Source organism: Oreochromis aureus, linkage group 8, assembly GCF_013358895.1.
Source record: "Oreochromis aureus strain Israel breed Guangdong linkage group 8, ZZ_aureus, whole genome shotgun sequence".
NCBI lineage: Eukaryota > Metazoa > Chordata > Actinopteri > Cichliformes > Cichlidae > Oreochromis > Oreochromis aureus.
The window spans coordinates 15,689,291-15,714,405 of NC_052949.1; the positions used below are offsets into that span (position 1 = coordinate 15,689,291).

Consider the following 25,115-nt stretch of genomic DNA (forward strand, 5'->3'; position numbering starts at 1 on the left):
TTATTGGACTAAGGAACAAGACTGTGCCAGTCGAGAGCGAACTGGGCTGTTCGTTCCAGAGACAATAAGCCACTGCTGCAAACACATCAAAAGCAAAATAAATTCTTTTTTTGTAATACAATCTGTGACGCTAACACAAAGCTAGCAGCCAGACACCCCCAGACTCACAATGATGCATAAGCTGATTTTAACCCAAGCCCAACCAAAGAGCTTGATTTTCAACGGGTGAAAGAGGCAGAGATGAACAGGACTGTAATGTCTCGTCACACTCCACACAGCAGAATCAGTGTAACCACAATATTTTTCTGTGATGTTATCTGAAGGCTGTTTTTCATCACCTCTGATATCAGATTTGTGGTAAAATTTAAATAGACTACTACTAAAAAAGATCTTCCATGTGTCCTTCTAATTAGACAGAAAATATATAAGAAAATATATAAGATTAAAAACTAACTTCCTACAGTAAATAGATTTTTACTTCCTATAGTAAATACGTAAAATAAGTAATTTCTTTAAAACAAGTAAAAAGTGTGTAATAGATTACTTTTATGAGTAACAACACTGCTTGATGACTGGTTGAGACATTTTGACACAACTGTCTAGAAATTTGTTTTTTTTTTAAATTAATTTTAATTAATTTTGAGTGAGGTCAAGTTAATAATTTAAAATTTATTTAAAAATTTGGCTTATATCCACCAAGATCTTAAAGGTCAACTTAATCACTTAGTAGTCTAAAACTGAAAAAAAAGGGTAAAACTTAGAAACTGTGATTCTTACAAGTGTGGCCTGTTAACACATAGAAAGTACTGTATAAAGATTTAAAACATCATGTAACATTTGACCTCTGACCTCTCCTTCTAGGTCAATACATTGATCTGAAGGTCAGAGTTATAATAATGCTATATAGAGCTATTTAAAACTATGTTTCTTACTGTCATTGTTTGTATTGACCACACATAGTCACATATGGGGAATGAGTTATAAGGATTCTAAACAACACATTACTTTGGACACGTACTCTAAAATATTGTCAAGAGTAAGTGAACGAGCTGCCTAGTTAGGGATACACTTAAGTATAATATTATAAGTTATTCACGTCCAGTTATTTGCAAATCAATACCTATTATCAATTACCCACTGCTACATACTGTTTGTGTAATCAAAGTAAAGATCTGCCATGCTACTCTCATCTGATTTTTGTGCTTAAAGACACGTAACCTTGATCATTAAAGCATAAAAAAGCACTGACTTAAAGGGATGGAGCCAGTGATATGTCTACACATAACAGACAACTTATCAAAGAACTGATTTTAAATCTTTAGGTTTGTAATTAGTAACAAAAACCCACCGTTTGTTCAAATTTCTGCACCAACAATGTGTTTCCTGAAGAGCTATTATTTGAAAACGTGACATATTTTCGCCAGGTGTGCAGTGAATCCTTAAAAATTTTATGAAAATGTGAGACAAAAAAGAAATGGCAGGTCTAGAAAAAATATCTACAGCAGATGTGAGCAGTATCTTAAAGTTCTGTCCTTAAAAAAAAACGGAAAAAACTCAGCAAAGACCTGGCACAGGACCTAAAAAATGCATCTGGCCCTTCAGTTGATCATCTACTATTCACTGAAGCCTCATCAGAAATGGTCTCAGTGGAAGGGTGGCTGTCAAGAAGCCATTCTTAAGGAAGGGAAAGAACCAGAAAATGCTGAGCTATGCCAAATTACACAACAACTGGACTGAAAATCAGTGGCAACAGGTCTGATAAAGAGATGAATCCAAATTTCTGGTTCAGTTCATCAACTTGCCACTTGATTGGCAAAAGCTTCATTTTTCATGACAACGATGTCGAATACAATGCCAGTGCAGTGAAAGCATACCTGGAAGTTAAAACACACGATGGAACACAATCAGTCATGGATTGGCCTCCCCAGAGCCCGGACCTCAACATTATAGAAACAGTGTGGGATCATGTCATCAGAGAAGAGAACAAAAGGCAGCCAACATCCAAAGAAAAGCTCTGAACGTCTTGAAGAAGTCTGGAGAACTATTCCCGAAGACGACTTAAAGAACTTACAAGAAAGCTGTTTTCTTGTAATGAAGAGGGTTTGGACTGTGTTGAAGAGTAAAGGTGATCATACCAAATATCGACTTTCAAGCTTGTTAGAATTGTTCAAACTCTGTTTTTCCTCATATGCTCTATTTCCATGCATATTTGCAAATGCAATAAATGACTGGACCTATTTAATTTTATTTTCCCAGCAAAATATAAAGAAATAAGAGATAGTTTAAGTCTTTTACACACAAACCTTTACTGTGTAACTAACTTGATTGATTTGTGGGGTTTTTTGTTGCTCTTTCCTCTTATCTTGTTCTGTATTTGTTTACTTGTGATTCCATTTATTTTTCCCTCACTCACTAACATCAGCTATTGAAAGTGAAGTCGTACAGCACCACCCTAAAACATGCAACATGCACACACATATTTGAATATTTATGTATTTTTTTTCCCTGTTATTTTTCAATGTCTTTTGTACGTCCTGTCTATTGTTGAAAAATAAAGCATGGAAAAGAAAGATGAGCTCTAAATAGCTTTTCTTTTGCTAACTGCATTATTTTAAATTTGATATTCTCAGGTTCATTGTTGCTGACTTTAGAGCTAATATGAACGTTTTCAAAGCCTGACAAAATTTACATGGAAAGAAAACACCAAAACGATAAAGGACGCGTGCAAAAACAAGCTGGGTATAACAAAGAAGTACAATTTGATGTGCGGCGACGTACTAACCCGTGGTCATAGTTGTAATAATCCTGTGTGTAGTAGTCATGGCCAGGATCGATGCCAGATTCCATTGATAGTTCCTGTTAGATTGACAGACCTTTGTTAGAAGCTTCCCACACACACACACACACACACACACACACACACACACACACACACACACACACGGATAATTTTATAGGACATGACTACACATACATACACACTCATAGTGATGACTTTGACTGCATTAAGACTTCCACAAACCCATACTCCAACAGACAGACACCCATAGGGATTAAATAAGTACAGAAACAAGAGCGAGACTGAGTACCTCAGGTCGGAGCAGAGAAGGTCGGAGAAGTTGTTGCGTCTACCAGAGGGACAGAAAAGTGGTGAATGGAAATAAAAAAACAAACAAAATGGAAGTATTTCAGTGCTGTCCCTCAGAAATGTGTACATTTATATTAGAAACATAAAATCGATAGTTGATGCCCCGCCATTCAGTTTCTCTAGAAAGCTCAGGATCCAATGTATGTATATGCTTTCATTTGATGTTATCTGTCAGATTGTAGGAACGTGGGAATGAGGTTTTATCAAGCAGCGGATATAACTTCTGAACTCAATTTAAGCTGAAATTGAGTTTGAAAATGCATGCACTGCACAAGTGACTGGATGACTCTTTATAGGACAGCAAGACCAATGACATGTATTTAACAATGGGGACGTGGCAGAAATGTCCAGGATGTCTAAAGAGCCAACTCTTTGGAATCTTGAAAGACTGGGTAAAGTTTTTAAACATATATTTAACTTCAAGACTTCCATGTACTGTAGTGGCCTTTTTAAATTATAACTTATAAAGCCAGTTACATGCACTGTGTACTGTAAATGCTCTTTCTTCTTGATAGCATCAAACAGAAAAAAAGATGGAAAGCAAACCAAGGCATAAATGTAAGTGAAAGCATGCAGACATGCAACGACAGCATGCACACCCAAGACACCTACCTCATGTTGTCCATATCCACGCCTACAAGATGAAAGACAGCAAAAGTGAGACCGCTAGCCTAATAATACCAAGAAAACACACTGTCTGGGCTATAGCTCTGTCTTAACATACATGTCAGTGCTTTGATGAGAATCTTTTCTTCCTGTAAAGGAAATGTTTAAATAATTAAAAAAAAAATAAATAGAAGGGGCTTACTGGAAATATTTCACAACGAGTGTAAATTAACCCAGTTTCCAGGAAGGAAGCAAGAAGATGAGATGCGTCTAAGTGATTGTATGGGATTTTGTGTACGTTGAGAAAAATGGATAATGGGCGACGACTTTGTAAGAGAGAAAGAGAAACACAGCCAAATGAAATTGAAGCCATTGTGTCATCCACGTCTATTGTTGTTGTATCTTTGCAAATATTGTGATTAGATTTACAAATGCAATTTCACATCTCATTTGCAACTCATATGAACTCATTCTGCTGCTGAGAATACTGTTAATGGTGTATGTCAATATTAACCAAAGAAGTAATAATCATATTTCAGTAAATGTGTAAATTCCAACTAGTTTAGCAACTGAGTACATGGGTACTTATTCTCAAGATCAGCAAAGACTTGTGCATGGAAACACATAGGGAAGCATATACTGCAGGTGATACTGTGGTGGCCCATGCAGTGCTGTGAAAAAGTATTTGCACCCTATTTGACTTCTTAGTTTTTTGTGTGTCACAAAGATAACCTGAGTGAATACAAAATGCTGTTTTTAAATTGTGATTTCATTCACAATGGAAAATTCATGATTCTATCAATTGCAGCAAGTCTCCCAGGTCTTGAAGCAGCTAAGCAGCAAACATGACACTACCACCACCATGTTTGACTGTTGGTGTGATGTTCTTTTTCTGAAACGCTGTGTTAGCTTTGTGCCAGATGTAACAGGACCCAAACGCTCCAAAAAGCTCAGGTTTTGTCTCGCAAGTCCACAAAATATCACTTTAACAGTCTTGGGCAGTGTTGGGGAGTGACGGAGTACATGTACCGGCATTACGTATTTAAAATACAAAATATGATACAGTTACCATTTTAAAAGGGGATAATTAGAATACAGTTACTTTGTTGAAATAAATGGATTACACGGCTGTCTTTTCCTGTTTCATATGTTAGGATATCCCTTCTCTAATTTTGGTAAATCCACGCATTGCTGGAAACCCAAACAAAACATGAAATAAGAGGCTCTAATGTAAGCATCCTGTTAATGTTAGTGCTGTGAGCTGCACAACGGACCTGAAGCCAACACAACAGAGCAAGCAGTACCCGGGCAGGAATGCATATCTTACTTGGAAATTCCGACACAACTTCTTATTTAAATAAGAAAGGAACGGGAGAAATCTGACCGTTCATTGCAAAATCTGTTTGCCAGCAAACAAGCTGCTCTCAGCGTCAAAAGACTCCACCTCCAACCAAAAAAAACATCTGGAAGTAAGTTCTTTTTAAAAACCTAACGTTAGCTTACTGCATCTACCTTGTTTTAGTTGTGGTAGCTACCCGAGTTATGTGACACTTCGGTAACTTTGATGTACTATTGCTGTTTGATTTATTACTATTACTGAAGGCTACTACACCGAGCTAACAGACTGCAGACTGTTAGACTTGGTGGATAGCATTAACAATCTGCTAGCTGCAAATAATCATGTGCAGTTCTGAAAGCAGTCGATGAACTAACCTCAGCCAACGCCAGCTAACAATGTTAGCTCGGTGGCGAGTAGCCTTCAGTAATAGTAATAAATCACACAGCAATAGTACATTCATGTAGTTGTAAAAAACATGACAATATATCAAGTAATCCAAAGTATTCAGATTACATTACTCACACTGAGTAACTTAACGGAATACATTACAAACTACATTTTGGGGCATGTATTCTGTAATCTGTAGTGGAATACATTTTAAAAGTAACCTTCCCAACGCTGGTCTTGTCGATGATCCAGATGTGGGGAAGAGGTGAGCAAGTAAAGAGGTAGATTAGCATTCACTTTGCCGCATTAACACTCCAGACTCTGCGTTTCTTAGCTGTTTCCCTGTGCTAAGTGAAGCTAATTATCGACTAGCTCGACAATAGTGATATCCTTTTTTATGTAACTTTTCATACTTCTTTTTTTGTATCCCTGCAATAACACGTTCATATGATTTGACAGAAAAAAATAAACACTCAGAATGTCAACAAACATGCAATTAATTTTACTGTATATCTGATTGGATCCATCCAGCAGCTAAGTTGATTATGTATGCGCAACACCTTAATGATGTTTACAGTACTGTGAAATTAATACTTGTTGCTATGAGAAAAAAAATTGGGCAGTATGACAAAGAGAGAGCAAGAAACCACAACTAAGAGAGAAGTAGATACATTGAAGGTAGCAGACACTTTAATAAGGGGAGGCAGGAAATGTGATTAAAAGGAAGGAGGGTAAAAAGCAAAAAAAAGAACAAATACAAAGAGAGAAAAGAAAAACAGCCAATAACCTGTCTGGTCTGTCTTAACTATGCTGCACAGACTGTACTGTCATGTGAAACAAAGGTAATGAGCTGGCAAAATGAAGACGTATCACACATCAACAAGCAGACTTTTGGAGGACACATCACATTCTCCTGTCTGCTCTTCAAGTGCAAACACACGCAGGCATCCACACAAATTGGTAAATCACTCGAGCATCTCATTAATTCATTTTAGAATTTCAGATGTGCCTCTTAAACACACGCAGGCGCACGCTCCCAGGAGGACTCACAGCCTTCCAGTGGGTATCAAAACGCGGCTAAAATACGAAGCTGAGGATGTCGGATGGGGCGGATTACCGCTGATGGCCGTATGAGCAGACAGGGTAAATGGGTGAGTGAATGGAAGGAGAGATGAAACGGATGGTTTGGGGTGATATACGGGTTCAAAATGTAATGACCCTTTTCACAGTCACTGTATCTTACTTTCTACGTTTGAGCTGCAATCAGAATATGCCTCCCACCGTGTGCGTATATTTCTGTGGAAGGATAAGTCTATTTTTCTTGCCCTTGTTGCTCTGACAGACACATTATTAGGTCCTCTCGAGACAAAAAGGCACAGACGGCTATCTGATCTCCACCGCTCACACAAACATACACACATTTGACATGATTGACTCTCGCTCTCCGTGTCCTCTCCACCTTGTCTCATAGTGTGTATGAGAAACAGGAGGGGAGAAATATTAGCTCTTACAGCACAGACTCAGACTATGACACCCAATAACAGCCTCGTCTTCTTTTCTCTTTCTTCTTAAGGCTTTATACTCAATTTTTCTGTTTCACCCTCTATTTCTGCCTTCTGCACCTCTTGCCACATTCCTTCCTCACCTATTTGTCCTTTCATTACAGTCACATGTTATGTAGAAAATACCAGGTGTGGATGAGAAAGCAGGAAAGTGCCCCGGTGTGTTGCAAATATGGTTGCGAGTTCAGGGCCATTACAGATATTGTCTTAAACAATTTTCCTATTTGCATTATACTGATTCAGCACTTTAACAAAAGCTCCAAGCTGCAGTGCCAAAGTCGTTACATAGGTTTGATTTTATTATTTTGAGCCACAGCATCTTGTAAGGCCAACTTTTTAAAAAAAATTAAAGCTGGTCAGGTAGTCCAAAATCTAAAAATGTAATGCCACTGGCTCAATTCCACTGTAATTCCACAGAGCAAAACATCAAAACTACTTGAATTGCTAATCAGTGTTGAATATGTGAGCAGTGTTTTAGATTTCTGGAGCCGTGCTCAGTCGAGTTATTTTTATAATCAGAACAAAAACTGCTACGTTTTATTACATTTTAGGCGATGCAATAATTCTCTATCAGGATCACAACGTGTGACATCATCATGATGGTCAAACCTGAATGTAGTGGTTAACACATTTGCCTTACAGTTGGGAGAGCTCTGCTTCGAAATCAGATGGTGACACAAATGAATTGTGCTTCTAGTGTTGGTCTCAGGTCCAGATAAATGGGATGGCATAAAGCGTCCTTTAGCTTCTCCCTTATTCACAAGAGGTGGATGGATCTGCATATTTGATGTGGTAGATTTTTACACCAGGCACAACCCTCCTAGGAATTTGTGTCTGCTCCCAGTCTTAAATCGGGATCTTTCATATGTTAGGCAAACATGTTAACCGCCATATTATTGAGCCACTGCTTCAGGAAGCACATTCAGCGTACAGTCAATCAACACGCATCTCCTTTGGAGGTCATCGTGATTACTTCTTGGGAAATAACGGAGCAGCTGAAAACACCTAACAACACTTTGATGATGCCTTAGGTTTTTTTCTTGAAGTATAGTCATGGATGAAAAATAGTTCCAAAATGAAAGTAGACCTGGAAGTCGTGTATATTACTACAACATCTTTTAGAGTTACTTCTTAAATGTCACCTGGGCATGCTGTTAAAAAAAAACAACTTTCTTTTAGTACAGCAAAAGAAAGTTTCTGTTTCAGAAATGGTTTCAAATATCTATTAGAGTATGATTTTTAAAATAATATTAAAAAAAATCTTCAGTGGTGAGACACTAACATTGCGGAAAGAGAGGGAATAATTGTAAGAGTCTGGAGTGTTAAATTCACCCTGTGACAAATGAAACAGACTTTAAATGCACAAAACTATAAATTGCTTAAAAGACCCCAGTAATACTAGTTTGAGTTTGTGAAAAAGGCGTTGTGTAGACGTCACAACATTACATATTTATCAAGTTTGTTTTTTGCAATACTCTGGTCTAATTCTCATTCGTCACTCTGACCTCATATCTACACAGAATCAAAGTCAACACCTTCTTTTTTGAGATTCACTTAAAAAAGTTATGTCAGGTGGTTTCTCATGACTATGTTAAGTAATTTCTAAGAAATCAACTGTGTTTTACTTGAAAATGTTAATCTTAATGAAAAGCTAAAGATAACTAGCCAAAACTCAGCCCAAAAATGAAATCTCACTACTGTTGATTTAAAGAATTATCTTTGGGTGGATTTACTCAACATATTAGTCTTTTTTTAAAGTTGCTCGAATCATTACAGGAACATTGCTTGAAATGAAATTTTTTGACTAAATATCTGTTTCTGCTTTCCCACTGAACCATTTACAGTGCCCAGTTTTGACCATGGAGATGACTTTTTGGTTTTATCTGGGTACCTACATTCTCAAATCTCAGGCTCTACATCTATATATGAGGATTTTCCACATCTTTGTTTTCCTTTCAACATGTTAATGTTGCAATGGAGTTTCTAAAAAATCATCACCGAGTTTTACAAACTCCATTTCGTTAGACCTAAGAAATAATGACCAGTAGTCACAAATAGAAAAACCAGATGTCAGGGTTGGCAGACGTGATAATGCAACATAGCAGTACTGATGATCAGTGTTGGTCAAGTTACTTGAAAAAAGTAATCAGTTACTAATTACTGATTACTTCCCCAAAATGGCTACCCCCAAAATGGTAGTCAAAGACTAGCGGTCCTGTTGGTCTATTTTCACCTGTAAAGCAGGACTGGGGTAGGCGGAGGTTTACCCTGGTGCAGGTGTGCCGCAGCGGTCAGTTGAAGACTCCGCGAGTTTCTCTGTGAATTTCCCATTACAGTCGTAGCGCATTCGGTGCTTGCTTGGAAGTTTAGGGGGGTTTTTTCGCTGTAAAAAATAAGTTTTCTTCCCACGCACAACGGACACTAATGTTTTTGTCACTTTTTATGGAATCAAACTCAAAATAAGGTCAGTACTTCCACGCTTTAAACGCTGCACGCTCATACTCTCTCCCGCACTCGATATATTATCCATTGTTGATCTGCAGACAGCTGTTGTCACGAACGTCGCACTCGCTTACGTCACTGTCATGAGACATTCTCGCAAAAAACTCACGGTTTTAGTAACGCAGTAACGCAGCGTTCCTACGGGAAAGTAACGGTAATCTAATTACCGTTTTTGCAATGGTAATCCCTTACATTACTCGTTACTTGAAAAAAGTAATCAGATTACAGTAACGCGTTACTGCCCATCTCTGCTGATGATACACACACACTAACATGGTAAATAATCTTGTAACTTTTTTGTAGAGTTAGTGTTACAGAGTCTTACACTTGTTATTTTTAAATTGGTAAAAGAAAACAATAATGGTAAACAAACTGAAATAAATATAACTGTTAACATCATATTTCTTTCTTTTTAATGTGGCACTGCTATTTTGCAGTGACAACACAGCTGTGTGACAGCTTGAGTTTGGCTTACTCCAAGAAAAGTGCAAAACGAGAGATCACTTTAATGTAGCCCGACACACATTATGTTAAAAATAATGAAGGTTTACACCGAAGCATTACTATTTCCTTTGTCGTTTTCAGTGGCTATTTGCTGCTTCAGTGACACGGACACAGACCTGCGACTTTAAAATTACACCCGACTCTCAGCGGCTGTGTCTCGCACCTGAGTTTTCAGGTAAATTATACATAATTGCCGAAAACAATACACTTTCTTAAAGGTGTCTGTTCTCCGGCAAAAGCGCACAATACGAACTGAAAGGCTGCAAACAAAATGTGTCTGTGAGACAATGAAGATATGCTGTGTGTGCGTATGTGTAAAGACACGCAGCAGACTGAGGGTGAGAGCTAATCTTGACATAAAGCATTTCCAGCCCAGTCAGCTGAAACAGTAGCTCTGCCTGCAACCCGTTTAATGCTGCTGTGTAGTTGTGTGTGTGTGTGTGTACATATTCACACTCCTGATTATGCAAAGGCTCTTGTGTGAATGTGTGATTGGGCCTTTGTTTTGGGTGCACAGAGCCTTTTATTAAATCAAATCTTGACAGTACAACACTCATAGCGGAATTATGTGCTGTGTGCTGGGAAGAAAAACGCACTGCTTAGAAACAAAAATGATGACAAAAAACCCAAACAAAAACAACAAAATCTGCAAACTCTATTGCGACAGTACAGCACGAATCCACAGGAGAAAAGAGTTTGACATCTCACATCGTAAATCCTCTCACAGTGCAGAAATATGAGCATCAGGGTTTGTGATTCCCTTTATGACAACGTGTGTCTTGGAAGACTTGTTGAAACTGTCAGTGACTTGTGAAATCTGCAGCTGACAAAGCAAAAAACAACAAAATTTGGTGTCACATCAGAAGAATTGTAGACAGTCAGCACTTTGAGAGGCGTCCATGTCTTTCAATCAGTTGTGTTGACTGCACAAAAGTGAATTCCTTGGGAGTGGAAGGGAATGACCAAGTATTTACAACGCACACTACTACACAGTTTTCAAACGATGCCACGCCACAGCATTTGGCATAAAATATTCAATTGATCTGTTTTTCTTGGCAACGTCTTCATTTGTGACTGCCCAGTTAGGTTTCATGATTCATTCTCCAAGAATGACGCACTCTTTCTTGCTTTAAAAAAAGCCATACTTGGTTTAAGTTTGGCTAATTTCCCTTTCAAGATTATTTTCTTGGGCGGCGTTGCAATCATATCACCATAGTCACCTCTCACCACATGCATTTGTCCTCCTGTATTACACATGGGAACTCCTCCAGTGTGTATTAACAGCCATCTTTGGACTTGAGTTTCTTTTTGGGGTAGGAGGACAAAGAGGGAAAGACATCTGGCAGTGGGGCTACTGATAAGCTCCGATTTCATTGATGTATCTAAAAAGATAAAAATCTCCTAGAGTTTTAGTTAAAGGCAGACATTGGTATCATGGCAACCCATGGTCATGACCTGAAGCCATATCTTTGAGTTTGGAGAACACAAACTTGAACTGAAAATGGCTTTTTTTTTTTTCTCCGCATGGTAAAATGGTAGATGTGCAAGTGTCAAAGTCAAAGTGAGATTTGTAGGAGCTGTACTGGAAACAGTCAGGAGGCGCGCAAGGGATGCACATTTGTACAGCTTTATGATTACACCTCATCAGAATAAAAGAAAGTTGTACCCACTGAACTGGAGAATGAATACAATGACACATTGTGACATGTGCTATATGCTGCTATAGTGATGTCGCTGACTCTACCTGCTCCTTCCTTTCTTTCAGGCATAATTTTAACCTCAATTTTATTTGGGACTTTTGGCTGCTCACTTATTTCCCAGAGGGTCATCACAGTGGATGGGTTCACACGTTTGATTTGGCACAGATTTTGTGCTGGGTGCTCTCCCTGACACATTTATACAGCACCAATTCACAACAACAATCGCCTCAAGACGCTTTATGCTGCTATGTAAAGACAATATTTGAGCCGATGGATCCCAGGATGCAACACACCTGGTAGCACTTTGATCATTGTTGTTCAAAAAGACTTGGAGCTAAACTCCTCGTGCTTGTCTTCCCAGGAAGCATTGTTTTTTTCTTTTTTTACCTACCTCCACCACCTCCATTTCTTTGTTCTAAGTTTAATTTTATTCAGTTTGTTTTTTGCTTTTTAACCCCACACTTACGTGTATGTTTCCTTTAATTTTTCAGCTGTGGAGTAAATTATGGGCCAATAAATGTCAGTATGCAAGCTTCTTAAAGCACAGCATTCCTCATATAAAGTGAGTGAATTATTGTGGTTTCTTTTTAATATGCTTCGAGACTTCAAACACTGTACATATGAATACTTCGACATAGTTTTCTGGCACATTTCCACCAAGACGAAGACAACTTGCAACTATGCTTTCATTGTCAGTCAGTATATATTCCATTTTGCACATGCCCATGGCACTTCTCGCTCCTCCCCGAGGCATTTTTTAAGGGAAAACATGCAGGAAACACATGCACAAGTGGGGTGTCTAACTTTGTTTCTGTTCCAAAACTAATGTAAAGCGGTAGAGTGAAAACTATCTAGAACAAGTTCATCCGAGGAGTTTTTAAGAGATTGCTGTTCAAGTATTAATGCGCTGAATAGCTTTATTTATGCCTGCCATTGAATATATCCTGTGTTCTCAAGTCATGTAAAAGTAATTTCAGATTTTCATAAAACAAAAATGTCTTGGAGCCTTTTGGTAGCACCACATATTTTATTGAAAATAAAAATCTAATTTTCTCGGCCTTTTTTGTATTTTTCAATTTATTCACACATTAAGTACCCAGAGAGGTCCGCCCTCGAGAAACCCTCGAGAAAATCTTTGTGAAAAATGTAGCGCATATTGTTAACAAAAACATCAAACCGCATGAATGTTTTAGATTTATTTTTAGTTTGGCTATTCACCCATCTGCATAAATCACAACTGTGTCCTTGAAAAAGAAAACAAGGCTCATAACCTTATAGGACATTAAAAGAGGCTGGGGCCATTATGGATGAGCAGACCACATGGGTCCAGAGGTAACAGAAAAGATGCAATTACCTAATGACATGAATCAAATTAAGGAATTAATGAGAGATGTAGAATAACAAAGAAAGCTGGGAATCAACCCGAGGAACTGAAGACAAATGAGTGTTTTTTTTTTTTCCTTTTAAACACAAACTATCAGCTACATGAGAAAAACACACAAAAGATAGAAGAATGTGGCCACGAGTTGAATTCCTTAAGTTGAAACAGTATAAAAAGACCAACCCTGTCTCCTAAAAAACATGATCAAGAACCACTTGCAACAGCAAGTATAATAGTATTTTTTGGAACTTAATATTGCCATTGAGGTTTTTTAACAGCTGTTTTGGCTCTGGCAGTAATTTGCTAGGTCAGGGAACGTCTGACACAAGGGTCACCACAGTAGGCAGCTCCACATGTCTGATTTGGCAGATTTCTGTAACACCAGATACCCTACCTGATCAACCCCAACCAGGGATTTTTGCAAAAACCACTACAACAATGGTGTTAAACTCATTTTAGATAATGGACCACTTTACCAGACCAGAAACCTGCCCTTCTGTCTGTTTTAATGTAAGAAAAATAAGTATAATATCAACAGTAAATCTCAATTTTAGAGAAATGTTGCAGTAGTAATGAAAAAAATCTGTCAGCAGACTAATCAGGTTAAAGTTGTAGGAAAATGTGTAAAATCAAAGAAAAAGTTCTTGTAGATCACTGACTGGCCTGTAATTATAAAACAGACATTTTTATTAAGTTTTGTTAAAATCTCCTATTTTATTTTACTTTATTTACTGTGAACTCATTGTAAAAAAGTTAATTTCTTAATAGTACATAACTGTATTTTAATTGTTTATCGATTAGTTGATTACTTTGGTGTTGTATGAATGACCATTATCGTTGGAAAAAGCTGTAAAACGTATGAAAATCCTTTTTAAAATCCAAAAGTCACATCTTTTAAAGCTGTCCAGTCTTTGCCAGGCCAATTCTGGCCCCCTGGGCTTTATGTTTGACACCCCTGCACTACACTGTGGAGCCAACATGACACACAACATGACAATACAAACAGTCTCCTTACATTACAGGAGCAGATGACACAGGAAGTTTGTTCACAGAATTACCAGAGTCGACATCACTGTCAGTTCACTTGAAGCAAACAAGATAATTGCAAATACAGTCCGAACCCTCGAAACCACTGCCCCTTAGCAAGCCGGCAGCCTATTTTACATCCCATCCTGTTTTGCAAGAACGGCTCGAATTTACATCGCCTTACCATCAAAAACGGACCCATTAGGCCGCCTACGTTAAAACCATGAACAGGTAAAATATAAAGTATAAAATCTCATTATAATAAAACGTCCGTCAGTGAAACTTTGGGTCGTGGCACAGATGCTACTTTGACACATACCACCCAGGTAAACATTGTTAGAGACAAACAGCATCTCCCCACCCCCATGGCAGCCTGATGGTAGCAGCCTCTTCCAGCAGGAGAATGAGCTCTCCTGCACTGAAAAAACAAATGCTCGGGGACTGTTTAAGGAAACAAGAGATAGATCTGTGTGTTTATTTTAGTCTAACAATACCTCTGTAGCTACCTATGGGGTGGCAGATCATTATAGGTTAGTGAAGCTAACTTCACTCATCCCCCAAAACCTTTAGTTTTTGCAGCTTTTTTTTTTTTTACTTTGTGTGAAAAGTTATAGTAGTGTTTTTTATTTATTTGCACTTTTTTTTTTAGAAACATTTCTCCCCTGACATGGTGTCTCTTCTTTATATGTCATCTTAGTAGCTGGTGTAATACCATCTTCTAATCCTGCTGTAAATCCTCTTTTTAATGGATGGCTGGACGCTACACTTCATTAAGGACATTTTTTTTGATCACCTTATTAGAGCTGGAAGACTTTGGGCCTATTTTAAATCCTAAATAGTCCCTGTTTGTTTGCTTTAGGGATTTTCTTTTGATGGAGCCTAGAACTGGGAAGGTACTTCAGACTTAACAAGGAGAGAGGAAGATGGTTTTAATATTGTGGCTGGGCTGTGCATATGAAACAACATTTTTAGGAGACTTAACAGAAAAGGATAAACACAGCACCGCTCAAATTAATAGGAAAGATGGAAATATGGTTGCAGACAGCAGCCTACTGATAGGGCAAGACAGAAAATGTAATTGTACAGGGGAACAAAAAAGACTCTGCGATGTTACAGTACAGATGACAGCACTTTGTAACTGTGTAACAAAGAATAAATCAAATGGAAAAACTCAATGTGGCAGTAATTGCATCAATCAATAAGCATCACCGCTCGTTGCTCTGTAAGAGCATAAATACTGCAACAAAATTGCCCATTTGAAGACAAAGAATCCCCGTCCGGCAAATATCAATCAAGGTTGTCGGAGTTAACAATGTTCTTCCTTGTCTGATTTTCTTTTTCACATCCGATACATCTGTAATCAACTTGTTTCATAGTTCATAGGGAGCGTTGAAGCTGAGTCCAGCTTGTAATCAGTTTCTCATTACAGCAAGTGTCTGTCAACAACTATGTATCTCGTTAAATATCAGTGTGTGAAAAACACAGACTCCTGCTGACCGAGCATAACTTTTGTTGACAAGTATGTAATTGGCTTTACCTGAAAAATATACTTCACAAGTTTTGTTTCAATAACGCCCATCAGCGAGACTTTTAACCTTCTTCTTTTTTGTTCATAGCAAGAACTATCAGCTGAGAGAAAAAGGATTTTTCTTTTGCCCGTAGAGTTTACAGTATATTCGGCAAAGTTCTTTTTCTGATGGTGTTGAAGTTGAACATCCGTTCTCTGACAGCTTTATGATCGACTCTGCAGCAGTGTGAAGAACTCCCAGAAAAGCAAAGGCTAGAGCATTGTTGACTGAGAGGGGAATCGCTTCTCAAGCTCCTCAACGATGGAGTTCATGTTAGGGTTGGGCTGAATCTGTGGAGGTGGAGGATCTTCTCCTCCTCCTCCTTCTTTACCACTGTCTCCCCCTTCTTCCCCTCCAGCTGGTAGCACATCCAAGGAGTCGAGAGAATCCAGGGAATCCATGGAGGCCCGGCTCTTCATTACCTTTTTGAGCGGAATCTGCTTCTGATCTATCTGGCTGAACATGTTGGCCACAGACTTCTCAATGTCTGCTATGTTTTGGATGTTCTTTAAGATTCCCTTCAGCTCTTTTCGGGGAGGTTCGGGTTCCACCGGTAGGGGCGGAGGTGGTGGTCGGAGGGACACGGGCCGCAGAGCAGGCACCTCTGAGAGTGACGGGAGGACAAACATGGATGGACGGTGGACTGAGGGCGATACTGGGGGAGGGAGAGGCGGAGGCGGTGGAGGTGGCGGTGTAGGGGGTGGAGGAGGAGGAGCCTGTTTTTCTGTATGGTTACACTGTATGGATGAAGCTGGAGAGCCAGGAGGTTGGGAAGGAGGATGACATGGAGGAGGAGATGAGGGGGGAGGAGGAGGTGGAGGTGGAGGAGGAGGAGCGGAGGTTTGAGGCTGCGGTGGTGGAGGTGGAGGTGTTGAAGGAGGATCAGGAATAAACTCTAAGTGGACCTGAAGTCTGTCTTCTGAACCCTGACTTCCTGTTAAATTTGCCCCAAATCGCCGCAGCACTGGAGGAGTTGGCTTATGACTTGGCGGAGGGGTCCCTCCGTCACTCTGAGTGACGATGATACTTGGGGGTCCCTCTCTATTCTGAGGATTCTGGACACTCTGCGTGGGGGCATGCTTGTAATGCTGAGGAGTTTCTGGCAAAACAGAAAGTAGAATATCAGGCGACAGAGATCCTCGGGAGTCTCTGTTTTGCCTTTGTCTCATTTCCTGGAGTGCCTGTTGCTCAAACTGTCTGGCTTGTTCTTTCACTGTCAGTTTGGGTTCCAGACTTGGGCTTCCCATTACGTCTGAATCCAGCCCACGATCAAAGCCCGAATCCAGGCCAGCATCTTTACTTTCTTTGAATTCGGCCTTTAGGAGCTCCAGCTCCCACTGAACGGGATCCATAACTACTTGGCGCCTCAAAGCGTCATACATCTCTCTTCGATGCAGTCTTGATGGGAGGGTCCAGCTGTGTCCACCACCTGATCCCCATCCACTGTCACTGCCACTGTATCCACCAAACCCCACATCACACACGGGAGAGCTGAGCCTCAGCCAGGCCTCTCGAAGGCCTTTCCTGGAAGGGGAGAAATTCCCAAGAAGATCCTTTCTTCTCTGGCTTCTTCCAAGAGTCTCTGGACTACTCAAAGTCCCATCCTCATGGTAGATGGGATTTTTAATAGTCAGTGGGTTTTCATCAGAAAGAAAGGTGATGTTGGATTCAGATTTGGGGAAATTGTGGAGCACTCCTCCATTAGCAACGCACTGGCGATGGACCGCAATCGCTCTAGTGGCAAAGTCTGAGATCAGACGTTGGCGGTCACTTTCATCCAAACTGCCACCACTCCCGCCAGCACCACTGTGGTTTGAACGGCTGGTACATGGAGGGAGGGGGAAAAAATGAGACAGAAAATGGAATGAAAGAAGAAACAAAAGAATTACAGATAAAATATGAGGGACAAGGGTAATAATGAATAGGAAAAATGTAACTATATAATTCAAAGCTAAATGAAATGGAAGAAAAATTGTGGCTGAATGAAATTTAAATGAAAGCACTGTATTGCACTGATAAAAATAAAATGAAATGTTTTACAATGAGAAGAGACAACAACAGAATCAAGAGGAAGGGTAGAAAGGCAGATAAAAGAGGACAGTCTGCTAGACCTGAGGTTGGACACGTGTAATGACAACACACCTCACAATAACAGATAAATGTAGAAAAGATCGGGAAGCAAAGGCGGAGGGATCTTAAGAGGTAACATGTTTTTATTTCGGTGCTGTTTTTTTTACCAGGGGGGCCAAAAGATGGAGCACAGAAAAAAGATTTGAATAACAAAGGAAACTAGATTTTAAGCACACCACAAAGATGTTTCTACAGCACTGCTATAAAAGATGCCACATCTGACGGGGGGATAGATTACTGTGTCATGAGGCTTTGAGAGTATGCAGATTTTCTTACAACAAAGGACTGGTTACGTTCTCTTCTCTCTAACGAAAGTATGTTAATCAGTGAATTCAGTAGTGTTAGTTTGTGACAGTGACGAAACTCTGCAGACTCTTGGTGTCCCATAACCATACAGCTTTAAAAGAGAATCTAACGGTTAACACATTTGCTGTGAGATCTACCAACCTACCATGAATATAAAAAAAGAATAACTACTTACTATCCAGGACAAAATTAGAACAAAAACGTCACACATTCACAGAGTTACACTCCTCGTTACAGATATGACACAGCTTTCAACATCCTACTCACTTTTGTCTGTCAGCGGTGGATGAGGTTGGGTAGAAGAGAATAAATGAAGAAGATGATAAGATGTGAAGAAGATTAGAGTGATAAAATTAATAAAAAAATCATAAAATGGTCAGAGTTGTGAAAGATAAGAGCTCCAGGCAGTTTTAGAGAAACTTCATTAAGACTTAATTTAGAATAATCTACAACAGAACTAAAAGACTGGATTATCCCCCCCACCTTTTTTAAATAAATGAGACCTATCTTATATCAAGATAAGAGATCTTCAGAACTTAATGCATCATTGTCAATCAATCTTTGCCTATTTAATACCATTCTAAGTGCCAAAAAGAAAGCCTAACCATCCAATCTAATGCTCACTGGCTACTGACTTGAGATTGACAAGGCAGCAGCCAATGATCATGCAGTAAACATCCATCCATTCGCTTCTGCTTATCCTTTTCAGGGGCGGGGGGGGGGGGCACTGGAGCCTATCCCAGCTTTCATAGGGCGAGAGGCGGGGTACACCCTGGACAGGTCGCCAGTCTGTCGCAGGGCTAACACACACAGACACACAACCATTCGCGCTCACATTCACTCCCGCATTCACACCTATGGGCAATTTGGATTAATCAATTAACCTATCCCCACAAACTGCATGTCTTTTTGTGGGATGCAGTTAACAGTCCTCTCATTATCACCAACATCATCATATCCAGTTTCAGATTGTGACAGACAATTTGCTGATCTCGAAGCTTTACAACTGGCCTTCAGAAACCAATGAGTGATGTCACTGTAGCATAGTCTATCTTCTATACTGTCTATGGCTGGAACCAACACGCTTTAAAAGGTGGAACATTTTCTTGGAAGTCTTATTAGTTTCAGCTAACAGTGTGGCATGCAACCACTCAGCTACTGGACAGGGAATACACATTTTCCCCCGGTGCCTGGAGGTTTCCAGGAGGTCACTGACTGGTTTATAGGCCTGTGTGACAGAGGCTTTATGAAGGAGTAATTTGGTCAGTGTCTATAGAACATGGTAGCAGATCAGACATAAGTAGAGGAACACTGGGATGCTGTTTTTTAATATATCCATTTATTATATCTATAACTTTTGTGCCCTGGTTTTGCTGCTGTTGAGTGTTAATGCAGTCTTCCTTGTTTTTATGGCATTCATTTACCCTTGATAAATACTTTACTACTATACACTAAGATATATACTATATACTAAGATTTGACAGCTGTTTCAGCAATGGGGGCTGCAAAAACACCTTAAACACATTTTAGTGTTTGTCTAAGATGTACAGAAGCGTTTCATCTAAAACTTTTATTTTGATGTTTTGATTAAAAAAATGTAAATAATTTAAAAATGATACGTCATTTTAGAAAAATCCTTTTTTTCCTAATTTCTTTAGTTATTGCTTATGTACATAAGCACCACTAAAGAAAAGAGAAAAAAAGTCCTGTATCGCCATGGATACAAGGGGACATTATGCAAATATACATATTTGAACAAATCTGGACTTATTCTACAGATCTGGTTATGTAGCCAGCCCAAGAGATGAAATATGCTGTATCACTTAATAATGTGACTATTAATTTAACATTTAAAAAACATGCTTCATTTAATGTGCTGCTAATAATAAGTTAAGAACACCTAATTTTTCACAGGTAATTGAAAACAGACATTAAAAGCTAAGTCTGTCAAGAGAACAGCCAAAGGTAATTACATTTAAAAAAGCCTTGAAAATCAGTCTACTGAGCAGTTTGATAATGGGCTTTAATTATAAATGTGCAGACTTTTGCACTCTGCCGGGTTTTATGGTTTTTAGAGATTCAGTGTCTGCAAGAAGGCAGAGATGCAGATACAGTAGTATACATGTGGAAGTATTAGGGAAGAAATCCTGGTAAACACACATACACGCACAAATACAGGAAGATCCCACTTGAGTTAAACACGAGCTGCAGTTTATCAATAGAAATAATTATCGCCCGGGGCAGTCTTTATAAATTACGGGACGCATTTATTTCAATTATCTCATATCCAAGTTCATTTCAGCACACGTTTTTCAGGGAATCGCTTGGGCTTTAATCATCTCACATCCACACACACACGCACACAATGACAAACACACATACAGTTGGAAATCCCTTGTTGTCATTAGCAGATAGTTTCTACTATCTTGCATATGAATTGCTCTCATGTTAATGGGAGTGGGGAGGCATATCAAGGACAGGCAGGAAACCAGTGATGCATGTAATGCTGATAAGAATTCCTCTCAACTTCTCCTTAACGCTCCAGTAAGGAATTGTAAATGAACTATCTGTGTGCCTTCATTGTATGCGTGCATGAGCAAGTCAGAAAACTTTCAGATAAAAGTTAATATGGTGTCTGTACGTACAGCTCTTATTAGAAACTTGTTTAACCAAGTCAAATGTATCAAACTAGTAACAACTGGGAATAAATTAAGCACAGTTTGGTATAAAACCGACAGAAACAAGGGACCTTTTAAGGCCACGCGGAGTAAATGAGCAATAAAACCTTTCAGTTTTATTGCCCATCTAGTGAGTCGAAATAGAGGACAAAATTAATAAAAAGTTAAAGTAATTTCACAATAATCACCTAAAAGCCTATTTGTATTGCTTCAGCTTACTGTCAACGGTCCATGACCATATGATTAAACAAATAAATTACTTGCAAAGCAAATGCAATCAAAAACAATCTGGCATGAAGGCGAGTGAAGAAAAAGATTGTTTTTAAATTTGATCGACCTAATATAGACTACTTGCATTTGGCACTCAAAGCACTTTAGACTGCAAGACACATTTTTAATCAAACATTCACAAGGTGCTTTATCCCATATATTTTTTTAAAAATCAACTTCGCATCCATTAGCCATTTTGCAGCACCAGTTAACCTAAAAATGCATGTCTTTGGAGTGTGGGTGGAAAAGAGTACCCAGAGGAAGCCCACACAGGCACAGGGACCATCCAAACTCCAAACACAAAGCCCCAGATGGAGTTTCAGCCAGCAAAATTCTTGCTGTGAGGTGACGGTGTTACCAAATGGACCATCCAAACTTAAAAGTTTGACATTTCTAAAAATGTGTCATTAACCTCTTCCCTCCTGTTCTGGGTCTGGAGTGGTGCCATTTTTCAAAGGTTACCCATCATGGGACATTCAGTGAGAAGGCCGCCTACGACCATCATGACTAAAATGGATGTGGGATCTGTTGGGCCTTATTTGTGTTGCATCAGATTTTAGAACAGGTTCAGTGTCACTGACTCATTATCTTATAGGTTTTTTAAGGCTGACAATTTTGTGTTATGTGAAAGTAAAGTTGTCAACATCTGATGGAAGCGCAAGGACACTTGAGCTTATTTTTTTAACATTTTTTATTTTGACCTTAACGTTTTGCAGTTGTTACTAAACCGAATTTGAAGTTTTAGGTTTGTATAGTTTTCCATGTGAATAGAATCAGTTGCCCCTGAAGTGACTGCTGCTGTAAGGGCAGATTGGCTGACCTTCAGTTTTTTTTTAAAGAGAGGACATTAGTATGCATTACAATATGTAAGAAAGAGCAGAGAGTGAGTTTCAGAGTTTATCTCTGACTGTTAACACATTCAAAACTCAGAGCTTTGTATGGTGTTAGTTTGATGCAGGGTTACAAGGTCTGCTTGATTAATCTAAGACTGTGTCATCTCTGCTTGTGTCAGTTTCTCTGGCCAGTGGAAAATGTGAAATAAAGCAAAGGCCATGTCCCCCGCCTCCCCGCCGATTAAAAAAAAGACTACTTTCACAAAAGCCCAAAGATATTTTAACTTGGCATATAAATCCTTGAAAAGTCTCTCGGCCAAGGAGTGATTTGGGAAAGTTCAACAAAGCAACTCAAGTGTGTTGATAAATCAGTGAGTTCTATTCCAGTGAAAATGCTAAAAAATCTCAGCGTGTTTTATTCAAACTATCAAATTTACTGCATTTTTGTATGATTTGCCTAGTACTAAAAATCACCCAGTAACCAGACTTGTAGTTAAAGCAGCAAGCTTCCCAACAATCTGATGCAGACTGCTTTTTGTGTGAGCACAGCCTTCAAAGCATTTATTAGCTGGACATAACACTGGCTCAAGGCTTTCTCCAATTAGTCTGATTGCAAATCTTTGCTGCCAAGCTTTTAAATATGGTTGTTCAACAAGTCTGTCAGTCATGATGATATGTGCTGATTAAGGATCAAGAACCAACACAGTCGACTTTCCCAATAATGGGTGCAGGGTTCACGTATAAGAAGCACTCAGTAATAAAATACAGTGATGTTATAGTTTGTGTAACCACGCTCCGAGTTCTGCATTTTAATTTGTTATAGAAACATGTCCAGGTGGCGATCGCTTTCCTGTCAACACTGTTTGGTTCCTAACAAAGATTTTTCATATTTCGAATGAATCCCTGATACATTTGTATTAATGATATGTGGTATATTTACATAGAATGTGCAAGGTTTTGTGTATACTCCCACCATGAAGCCTTAGTAGTTTAACAGAACCAACCTGGGATAATATTTAAATTGCACAGTTGTAAGTTGCAACTTTTATTCTATTGGGAATCGAGTGCACGCTGAACGGCAGGAACATAGTTCACAGCAATATTGAAAATGTGTTTAAATGGTCTGACTGCACCACAAAGCTCCCAAAGCGCCCACACTGCCAAAGTCTGAAGTTTAACAGCCGTCAAAATGTGAGCTAACGACTGTGCTTTGGCTCATCGGTTTAAATGCCACTTTCACACTTCACTTACATGGCGTTGTCACCCAGCTCTTCATACAGGTTGTTGGCAGTGCCTCCCCCAGGTTTGCCTGTTGGCAGTGCCATCTGGATGCGGGCTGTTTTGGCGCACTCTGCTTGGCGCCTGGACAGAGCAGAGAGGAAATGCAGAGTTAGTTATCTAAAGTCAAAGCAAAGCCATTTGAACCAACCTTTGAAAACAGTGAAGTAGGCATAATCAAGCACGAAGGCTCTAACTTTCTACTTTCTCTAAAATGTCTCCTCTGTGTTCTATCAATACCTTGTTATTAAAAAAAAATCATTTCACTATCCAGTGTCCGCTGTAGAGGAAACATCAGTCTGTTCTGCACTTTAGTTCTGACTACACAGTCCCAACTGAGGAAATTATTTCTGTCAAATTTTCCACAGAGATTCATTAGTCCACGGGGATTAAGATGTCTGAATGTGGTAACCTCTGACCTTTTCATTACTACCACAGTGAGGCTGACATTTCTGGCCTCATATTTACATTTTCCATGAGGATGCACTGTCATGACACTGGTGATCCCTTAAGATTTTCCCTGCGGCAATCTGTCTAAGAATATATAAGCCTTGGCTGCAATTAGGAAATATCAGCATAATAAAATGCTAAAGAAAGACAAATGCAAAAGAAAGTTGTGTAACACTGTATCAGAGCATACTACTATTGTAGTATTTTCAGATTCAGTCTTACAGATACTGTAGCACTCCTATAATGCACTGCCAGGCTAAAAAAAACAATAAAAAATCACCACCTGGATAAATAAGCAAATAGGTAAGAGCCTTCTGCTGGATAATTACCACAGTGATTAATAAGTGTTGGCTTGCAATATATTATTTAATCCTAACTAATGCAGTAAGTAGCTTCTTATTGCAAACTCTGGATGGAAATAAGGTTACTGCAACAATGCCACAGTGAAAACGTGCTATCATCAAATCTAAAGGCCATCCAAAGAAATACTGGAGTCTGCAAGTGCTTTTTGTGGCAGGGTAGTTTAGTTTCTCCACCCAGTAACGACAAACCTCTATTTCTTGTTGAGGTGCAGCATGTTAAAGTCCCAAACTACTGAAGTTTTAATGCATGGGATCATAAAACACGGGGGAATGCAGAGGCAAGTAGTGAGAACTCAAAATAAGTACATTGCCTGAGTAATATGAATCACACAGCATAATGCAGTAAATGTTTGCTAACATCAGACGCTGCAACAATATGTTGAAATGACTGCTTAAAGTTTTATATCCTCACTTCAAATAAAAACGTGGGAGTGCTATTGTTATCCACTCTACATAATCCTGACATGCACTACTACTTGACGCACAAATGAAAACACACACACACACTCTAATAAAAGCATCTGTTCTGGACATTTATGCTCCATGTTCTTCAGGATTCATTTGTTTGATAGTCTGCTGTCCTCTCCGTTTCATAGCTCTTTCTGATCTCATCCATCTTATTGTACAATGAAAGTCAACAGATTAATCAAAGTGAAAGGTGTTTAAGACAGCCATGACATTAATATTTTATCTTGGGAAAATAAAAGCGGTACTCACTCTTTGAATCTGGTGGCGACAGATGCGGCAGATGAGAGAGAGAAAGATTAGTTATTATTCGAGCCATTAATCACAGTTCTTCTTGTTAGCCAAGTTTACTTACTGCAATTTACAAGCAAAGTTGGACAATTGGTCTTCATTAAAGTAATTTAGCAAAAGATACTAGTGATTATCATGCTGATGATTGCTTTTATGTTTTTTCTGTCTTCATATTCCCTCTTGTTGTCTGTTATTTGTCTCTGTTTCTCAGCAGGATAAAAGGCTCTTTCCAAAATGCACCGATTTAATTCAGATGTGTGTGTATGTGTGAAATGGTTCACGCGTGTTTGGGAGATGGATAAAATTAATAGCCTTTCACTGTGGTTAGC

The 25,115-nt window shown here is 39.0% G+C and overlaps 1 protein-coding gene across 1 annotated transcript in view; it reads right to left on the reverse strand.

The window, feature by feature from the left end:
• The window catches only part of LOC116329820 (protocadherin-15-like), a 209,712-nt gene that overhangs the window by 12,338 nt on the left and 172,259 nt on the right, over positions 1-25,115 (reverse strand). Inside the window, exons 34-38 of the mRNA XM_039616856.1 lie at positions 24,748-24,756; positions 23,192-23,302; positions 3,761-3,782; positions 3,090-3,128; positions 2,783-2,856 (exon numbers count right to left, since the gene is read on the reverse strand). Of these exons, the coding sequence (XP_039472790.1) occupies positions 2,783-2,856; positions 3,090-3,128; positions 3,761-3,782; positions 23,192-23,302; positions 24,748-24,756 (255 nt within the window). The remainder of the gene's footprint in view (positions 1-2,782; positions 2,857-3,089; positions 3,129-3,760; positions 3,783-23,191; positions 23,303-24,747; positions 24,757-25,115) is intronic.